A 9,297-nucleotide genomic window follows, 5' to 3' on the forward strand; every position below is an offset into this window, starting at 1 on the left:
TCCATGATGAGTGCTGGCCAAATGAAAAGCTCTGAAACATGAAAAGTTGACATTCTCCCCTCATGGCAAGACACTCTCAGAAAGCGGAAGAACACAAGCCTCAAAGACGCACTGACCAGAAATGGGATCTCAGCAGCTTACCTAAATCCCAATTCCCTATTAGTTAAGAGAGCAAAATATGACTCACCTCACGGAGTTGTGGAGAAGCCCAATGGGATAAAGGCTCCATAACCCACCGTGCATCCTCACTCTCTCTCTGTCTCTGTCTCTCTGTCTCTCTCTCTGTGTCAGGAGTAAGGTTCATCTCTCTGGGTACATCTACTGATGAAAAGTATCTAAACTTCTGAGAAACTACAGAGCTTCTGCCCCAGCACTTGAAAGGCTGCCAGCACACAGGGAGACCACTGTCCACAGCGCTCACAGCACAGTGCAGGGTGAGGGGAGAGTCTCATCTGATTCTCCCCTGGCAGACACTGGAACTCACACTCAGGACAGGGCAGAAAGCCATTTGCTGTGGGGCTGGGGAAGACACTCTGTGGTAGGATGGCTGTCTAGCATCAACCTTTTGGTTAGGGAAGAATGGGGGAACAAAATGAATGTCTTTTCCTTTCTTTACTTCTTGAGCTGGGGATTAAACTCAAGGCCTTATGTGTACTAGGTAAGCACAGAGTCCCACACCCAGCCCTCCCTTCTTCCCCAAGACCCCCAAATTAAGAAGTCTATGGCTAAAGCAGTGGTTCTCAAAGCGAGGTTCTAGCAGCAGAGCACTATAGAAATGCAAATTCCTGGGCCCCACCCTGCCCAGACCTACTGGAGCAGAAACTCTGGGGGTGAGACCAGACATCTGCCTGACTAAAAACAATCTATCTCCACGTGATTCTGTAGCAGGGATGTTTAAGAAGCACTGCCTTAAACCAATGTTGAAATAGTTTAAAGAATTCAAGGTTGCACTAAATGCATCTCCCTCAGATGCCAAGTCTCTTCTCAGTTCTCTGAATAATCCTTACAGTCCCCACTTCAGAGGTGCACGCGCGCGCACACACACACACACACACACACACACACACACACACATACACACCTGCTTCTCAGCAGGAGACGCAGGAACACAGAAATCCACACACAGGGGCAAGTGAGGCTAGAAATCAAAGATTTCACTGAAATCCATCAATCTTAATTCTTTTCTTTTTGGAGCGAAAGCGAATAGTTGGTACTTTCAAATCACCATTTCACAAACAATCATCAAAAGAAAGACCTCATAAAGTTGAAGAGAAGAAAGCCTTTCCAGGAAATTGCTTTGCTACTGTCTTACACCGCATGTCCTTTCTGGTGAGAACAGGTGTGTGGACTGAGCTAGGGTCGTCCCTGGAGAGTTCACCGCTGCTGCGATGTGTGCGCCCATGCTCATTCCCAGTTCCCTGCCCCATCAACACCGTGTTTTTTAACTCATATCTTTCCGTCAAAAAAAAAACCCAAACAACAACAACAACAACAAAAAAGCCAAGGAACAGTTCCAGATTGTAAGGACAATTATTGAGACTTCATTTGTCTAAATGATCTTAATACTTTCAAATACTGTTTAGCAACAACTGACCCAAGAACTGTAGGACAGAAAGCGTCAGGGTACCAGATGCACAGTGTCATTTTATGATCTCTCTTATCACAGAGACAAGCCTCCGTGCTGAGGAAAACGCCAACTCTGCTTGGTGGTAACTTTTCTCACTCTCGATCGCGCCTATCCTCACGACCTGTTACACCCACATAGTCATGTGCACTGCAGACTCTCCAACATTTCAAAGGCTCAAACCTATTTTTAAAGCCAAAATACAATCTAGGGTGCTCTTGTATAAAGCATTTTTTTAAAGGAAAGAACAAAGTAACAGAGCGAATTCTATGCACGTGGGCACTTAGTTAACTCACCGAAAGACTGAATGCAGCTGTCAATTAGATCGTCCAGGCTAGCTCCTTTGGCCAAATGTCCCAGGGACACCATCATTCGGAAGTGAGTGATCTGGGCCAGGCTGGGATGGGTGGAGAGAGGACCGCTGGCTGGTTTGGCCTCTAGTCTTGCTTTGGGGGCAGCTCTGGAGCCATGAGGAGGTTTCCTGGGGGAAGAGATAAGGCTGTGAGAACAGGCACAGTGGCTATAGGGGATGAACCGGCAGCTCTAGGCTCAAAAGGCAGATGGAAGAGAAAAGGAGTGGAGACCAGACAATGAGTCCCTGGGGCTGGGCTGATAGGAGGCCTACCCCTCCCTCTTGGCAAAAGCACCAAACGGACTGCTTGGCTGTTAAAGCGACATCTTCCCAGCAAATGACAAGGTGAGATTTCAGGGGTGCAACCAGAGCTCTTCACCCTGGTGTGAGGATTGCTCTGCCCTGCTGTTTCCTTTTCAGAATGGAGGGGGAGGAACAGAGGCAAGACTATCCTGGTGGTCCGTAGCTTCCAGTAGTGACTTAGTTTACAGCCCAGTGACTTGGGTCCTAAGAATTGGTTTAGTCAGCGTCACCATCAGCTAATTCATTCACTTGAGCAATACCTAAAGGTGATGAAGGCCAGGAGGCCTCAGGAACACCTTTAAGAACCACGCAGGAGAGGGCAAAGACTTAAGGGTTTGCAGGGTGAGTGGTGACAGAAGGTGGCATGCAGATTTTAAGCTAGCTCCGCCTTTCTTTCAAATCATGGTTAGTTTTAAGAAACTGTTTCATTATCGATGCCACAAGTGATCACTATTATGAACCTGCTTTATCAGGAAACGTTATTTCATTAGGTCCTTACTTGGGCTTCTACTTGGGCAAGAGAGGCGGGAGGTCTGCTCAAGAAAGAACTGTACAAGCCATTTGGATCTGGGCACAGCTCAGGAGTGCAGGCGACCTTCGTCGACCCACACTTACTTTATGGTTGTTCATGACCTCACTGACACACATCAATTGGTGGTGATTTATGCATGGTATTTCATTTTCCTCTTGATTAAAAACACAGAGATAAGCCAGGCTTGGTGGCACATGCCTTTAATTCCAGCACTTGGGAGGCTGAGTTGGGAGAATGGCTGTGAGTTCAAGGCCAGCCTGGGACTATAAAGTGACTTCCAGACCAGCTAGGGCTATAGAGAGATCCTACCTCAGAAGTTTAAAAAAAAAAAAAAAGTGAAAAAGGACCTGAGAGATGGATTAGCAGTTAAAGCATTTGCCTGTGAAGCCCAAGGACCCAGGTTCAACTCCCCAGTACCCATGTAAGCCAGATGCACATGGTGGTGCATCTGGGGTTTGTTTGCAGTGGAAACAGGACCTGACACATCCATTCCCTCCCCACCTCCTCTGGCTCATAACTAAATAAAAATAAAAAATAAAAAAGTGAAAAAACAGAGGCAGATCTATAATCGGAGAGGTTTCTGCTAACATTTGGGGCATGTAGTTAATTCTCTTCTCCTTACTGCAGCTTTGCCTAATTCACAGTTCACTACCAAAGAGAAAAAAAAAAGACAAGGGGAGAATGCACTCATGATCTACAAGTTTAGCTCCTCAGTGCATATTATAAACACAAAATGGCATCAATTAATTAACAAGTTCTTTTCTATGAGTAAGAGATCTGGGGGACTACAGTGAGATAAGTCTCCAAAATTTATTTTGGAAAATGTGCAACATGTTAATTGTTATGGTGTAAAGGTCCCTAGAAGTTCCTCAGCACACAACATGTCTGGCTAGAGAATGAGACAAGACAATAAAATGACAGCCTCCTGACAGAGTGAGTGTCATGTTAGCCAAGGCTAAGAACTGTGATGCGCTCAGAGGAAGGAAAAGCAGGTTCTGGTTATGTGTTTGGAAGAACTTCTCTAACAAGATAAACTCTGCCCCCAGAAGGAGGTAAAGATATATACTTAGGTCAGAAAACATACCAAGGCTGGGCATGGTGGCACACGCCTTTAATCCCAGCACTCGGAAGCAGAGGTAGGAGGATTGCCACGAGTTTGAGGCCAGCCTGAGGCTATATAGTGAATTCCAAGTCAGCCTGGGCTACAGCAGAACCCTACCCTGAAAAAACAAACAAAAAGAGGCATAGTCCTAATTCTGCTCTGCTGACTCCAGATTTTCGTGGATGGCTTAATGGTTAAGGTGCTTGCCTGCAAAGCCAAAGGACCCAAGTTCGATTCTCCAGGACACATGTAAGCCAGATGTACAAGGTGGCACATGTGTGTGGAGCTTGTTTGCCACAGCTGGAGGCCCCAGAGTGTCCATTCTCTCTCTTTCTTTCTTAAATAAATAAATAAAAACATACTAGACACATCTGGGTTTGGGGAAACCAGTCTTCAGAAACACAGTCCATGGAACATGGTTGGGCTCTCAGAGGAGACACCCTGGCACCTCCAGTTCTGTTCTAACTCCAGGCACTGGTCAAAGGGCTCTGTCCCAACTTAGGATGGAACCAATGAAATCCCATCACCAATTGATTATTGAGCATCGCTAACCCAAGGCAGTGACTCCTGAAAGACCAAGGTGATTCTATGGGACACCATTACATTTCTGGCCATCACCAAATTTACCCAGGCCCTGAGAGATCCTTAGAGTCAGATCACTATCTGAGAACAAAATGTTATCTGAATGCAAAACAGTGATAGCACCAGTGAAGTGAGAACCTGCGTTCCAGAGGCCTACAGCCCAGAAAGAGGCTCTTTCTGCTTCATGACGCTGAACCCATCAAAGGCTGAGGTTCAATGGTTCATATGGCTAGCTCTGGGACTAGTACCTAGAATCACTCTGCCTTAAACTGTGTGTCTTTCCCTGCACCAGGAGGGGCTTAAGGGGCTACATGTGGAACAAAAGTCAAACGCTTCCAAAGGATTGCAGTTAACATAGAGGCTGCATTTCAGTCCCTGTTTCTTCCACAGGTCCCTGGAATTGGCCTTAGGAGCCCAGAGCTGGGCGGGCTCTTCACAGTCCCTTTCCAAAGCCCTCATCCACAGATGAGGAGGGGCAGGTTTGGAAGGGTGGTATATCTGGTCACTGGTGCAGTGCAGGCTAGCAACAAGCTCTGAAGCCCCCAGGCCACACTTCCCATCCTAGCTCTCTTCCCTGCCTGCAAGCCCTGACAGCTCTCAAAATGCCATCTAGCATTGGGGCTTGTCAGCTCTCTGTTGCAGCTGCACCTGCTGCTGTTGGACCACTTATAACTGACGCCAAGGGAAAAGGCACAAAAAGACCCCCCTTCATGAAACACATCCCTCTCTCTCGGGCCTCCTTAAGCCCTGAAGAAAAGAGCATGACACCTAGCGCTTCTAGGCTTGGGAAGGAACAAGATCCAAGAAAAATTCAATTTTCTCTCTCAGCTGGTGGCATTGGCAATCCAGGACTGTTTAGCCTGACCTGTTCTAGTAATGTGTCCTAGTGTCCCCAGTAAGGAAGAGCACTTTGGGTCATGTGACAATTCTCAGAGGCTGATGCTTTTTTTTTTTTTTTTTTAAACCAGAATTAGAATGGCCTGGGGGTGGATTTAGGAACAAAGATCTAGAATGGAGGGTGAAAGATGCAACTGGGAAAGTGAAGTATAGAGGCCAAGGAGATTCCAAGAAGGCTCAAGTAATCCAGGGAAGAGAAAGCAGTAAGGCTCAAAGATACCCTAAGGGTACCCTCTTGACAGGCGGTCTCTTAAGTGGCTGCCCTGGAAAAATACCCTCAAATCACTCCTCTTTTCATCCCCCGCTTTTTCTCTTTTGCTTTCCTTCCCTTCCCCCTCCCTTTCTCTGAGAGAGGCTCTTCCTCCGTAGCTCAGGATGCTCTGAAACTCCCAGTCCTTCCACTTCAGCCTCTGGTTTGCTGTGTCCACGGGCAGGGCACCATCGCACATCACTAACAGAGAACTACCCTATAACCCAGGATGGGAGGCCTCCACTCCTGGATGTATATCTAAAGGAGATTAAAGTAGTATCTTGATTTTTTTTTTTTCTTTTGTGGTGCTGGGGAATCAAACCCAGAACCTGACACCCTCTTCACTGAACTTGCCCCTGCCCTGTCCCCTTGCCAGTTTCTCCCTCTCCATCACCCTTTCTCCCCTCCCCTTCCCTCCCCCCCATGTTTCTCTCCTGGTGAAATACCTGTAGACGCTTTGTTATAGGTAAATTTAAGGGCATTATAACAATACCTAGAATGAAAAGCCTAAAAATCTACACAGGCATATGTTTACAGGACAGTGGACAAATGTTTCTAGTTTACTTTGTGAATTAAAAACAAAACAGAAACAAAAACCCTTGAGAGATACTCGTTAACTTGAGGGCCTTTGCTGGGCCCTATGGTGGCCAAGGCTTCCAGTGCTTGCTAAGGGAAACTTAGAGCTCTGAACTGGGTTTGGGTCAGTTCTTCCCCAGGCACAAGTATTCCCAGGGGGTCCTGGTTTCAGCCTAAGCTTCATATGAAATCCAGCCTGGGGATGAAAGGTGGGAGAGTACTGGTCCTTTCACAACCAGTTTTCCAGAAAAGGTGACTTCAGCTGGCTTTGCTTAAGGATTTCTTCCAGCCCTGCCCAGAGCTCCGGGGGTGAGAGACTCAATTTAATTGACAGACCCCCTCCAGTTATCTCAAGTAAGGAGCTGGGCCCTCAGGGAATGATACAAGGACAGGCTGGGAGTTCGAGAACCTACGCCTAGTTGCAAAGGATTAGAAGCGAATGGACTCGCCCTGCCCTTTACTGAGGAGAAATTCTGTCCAGGTAGCTGCCCAGTTCTGGTCATCTGAAGGCAAATGTCAAAGTTGCCTGGTGGCCCTCCAGTTCCTGCCATCAAGCCCAACTTTTTTCCTGCCACTCTTCTTTCGTCCTACGTCATCCCAAGACCCCTGCAAACATGTCTCTGGAGTCTCACGGGGGGGAGGCGAGGTGTGCAAGTTCTCAGACCACGGATTTGGAAACTTAAGGCAACCAAGCAAGGCCACCTCCGCCTGCCGGTAACCGCGGAGGGTCCCTAGGGCAGGGCCGGGAGAGGCCGCCAGGTGACGCTGCCGGGCCCGCGCGCGCGGCAGGTGCGGGGGCCCGGGGTTGGGGTGCGGGGGTCGGCGAGCAGGAGTCCGGGCTGGGGGCGGGGGAAGGAAGGCGGCCGCGGGGAGGCTTCAAGGAGGAGATCCAGCAGGGATGGAGGAGTAGCCTCCGCCGTTCCGGGTCCGCTCAGGCCGCCTGTGGCCTCGCGGGCGCCTTTGCCCCAGCTCGCTCTTCCTCCAGCCTCGCCCGACGTGCAGGGCGCACGGGACGCGTCCGCCTCGCGCGTCGATCTTCCGCGTCCCGCCACCCCCACCCCGGGAGAGGCGCCCCGGTCGCCGGCCCCCGCGCCTGTGCCGGTCGTGGAGGCTCCCCGCTGCGCCCTCCCCGAGGTGCCCTCGCCTCTCTACTCACCGTGGAGCGTCCCTCGCCTTGCCCAGGGTGCCCATGGCCGCGGCGCTCCGGTGCCGCTGGGGCTAGCGCGCGCGACGGGGCGGACTCAGCGGGGCGCGGCGCATCCCTGGACCGCCGCTGCCGCGGGGCCTCTCCGCCCCGGGGCCTTCGCCGTCTCCCGCCGGCCACTCGCCGAGCCCCGAGAGCCGAGCCTGGCGCCCGGCACCGCGGACACAAAGTTTGTGCGCGCGCCCCCTCGCCGCGCTCGCGCACGAACCACCTGACAGGCGCAGATGCTATCGGCCGCTGCAGGAAACGCGGGGCGCTCTCAGCGCTTCTCAGAATCGGGCCCTCTTTACGGGGCAGAGCCCCGGGGCCCGCGCAGCCCGCCTTCTCTCCCAGCCCAAGGGTGAAGTCCTAGGGGTGGAGCGTGACCCTCCGAGCCAGAGCCCCGCGAAACAGGCTTCTCCAGGGGCATCTGGTGGGGCCCCTTCCCCCTCCCTGTCTTGTATAGATCAATCACAGCGCAGAGGCAAACCAGCCACACTTGGTTCTATTGGAAGCAGTTTCCGAGACCCGGCGCCTAGATGTGTGTGTATGCTGCGTGCGCGCCCTGGAGGAGGCAGCCGGGGTGGAGGTGCGCTCCGGGGGGAGGTGTGATCCTTATGGGGCAAGAGACAGCTGCCTGGTATCTGTAGGTGTGGGAGACGTGGGAAGAACAGCAGAGGTGGAAGGGTGGAGAGAGCTTGCTCACAGAGCCACGTGCCAGTAGACCTGGCCAAGAGGGGCGGCCTACCTACTGCTTGTCCAAGGCATGGCGAGGATCATAGCTGCAGCTAGTGAAGATGGAGTTGTCTTCACACATCAGCTCGTTAATCCAGCCCTCCAGATGCAAAGAGGTCACTGCTTAAGAGCTGAGAAAACTCAGACTTAGAGAGTACCATGCCTCGGGTCACCTAGCCAGTACACAGCATCTGTTTCCTCATATTTATGTGCCATGTTGTCTTGAAAAATAATGAAGAGTAACCTACAAAAATGAATGTGAAATGAAAAGTAAAACTCATAAAAATGGAGCCACAAATAAGCACTTGAAAATCATGCATCAATACACATGTGCACATTTGGAAAACATAGACTCCCATATACTCTTGTTTCTTCATGTGGGCTCAAAATTTGTGTTTCATTCCAGCAGTCATGCCCTAGAGGGTGGGCAGCCTGGTTTAAAATGCATTTCCTGGCATAGGTGAGACAAAAAAGTTCTGCTTTAAAAAATATTTTATTTATTTAGTCATTTGACAGAGAAAGAGGGAGAGGGAAGGAGAGAGAGATAGCGAGAGAGATTGAGAATGGGTGAGCCAGGGCCTCCAGCTGCAAACGAACTCCAGATGCGTGCGCCCCTTGTGCAGCTGGAGTGCAGCTGGGTCCTGGGGAATCAAACATGGGTCCTTTGCCCTTTGCAGGCAAACGTCTTAACCGCTAAGCCATTCCTCCAGCCCCCACCTTTTTTTTTTTTTTTGTTTTGAGGTGGGCTTTCACTCTAGCTCAGGCAGATCTAGAATTCACTATGTACTCTCAGGGTGGCCTCGAACTTGCAGGGATCCTCCTACCTCTGCCTCTCTTCAGAGTGCCGGGATTAAAGGCGTGTACCAACATGCCCAGCTAAATTCTGCTCTTTTTGATGTGAAGACCCACAAGAAATTTCTGTAGAGGACACTTATGCACATTGGGTCATGGAGATCAAGTCCTCAGTCACACCCACACAAGAGAATGGACGGGCAATGTCAAGTTATTATCAACAAATCTCTCCCTCACAATAGGGCTGTAAGATTCACAAGTTTCTTGACTTCTTGTGAGTCTTAAAACCTAAAAATCAGCTTAGATATGTGAGGAGAGTGAAGACTCCTATCAACAAGAATCTATCTTCTATCACTTTTAGGCTTTGGT

At 50.1% G+C, this 9,297-nt stretch overlaps 1 protein-coding gene across 1 annotated transcript in view; it reads right to left on the bottom strand.

The window, feature by feature from the left end:
• Rasgrp1 (RAS guanyl releasing protein 1) overlaps positions 1-7,459 on the bottom strand; it is a 72,178-nt gene extending 64,719 nt beyond the window's left edge. The window contains exons 1-2 of the mRNA XM_004660767.2: positions 7,375-7,459; positions 1,921-2,105 (exon numbers count right to left, since the gene is read on the bottom strand). Of these exons, the coding sequence (XP_004660824.1) occupies positions 1,921-2,105; positions 7,375-7,409 (220 nt within the window). The 5' untranslated portion in view covers positions 7,410-7,459. The remainder of the gene's footprint in view (positions 1-1,920; positions 2,106-7,374) is intronic.
• Between the last annotated feature and the right edge of the window lie 1,838 nt (positions 7,460-9,297).

This window comes from Jaculus jaculus, chromosome 8 (genome assembly GCF_020740685.1).
Source record: "Jaculus jaculus isolate mJacJac1 chromosome 8, mJacJac1.mat.Y.cur, whole genome shotgun sequence".
Taxonomy (NCBI): Eukaryota; Metazoa; Chordata; class Mammalia; order Rodentia; family Dipodidae; genus Jaculus; species Jaculus jaculus.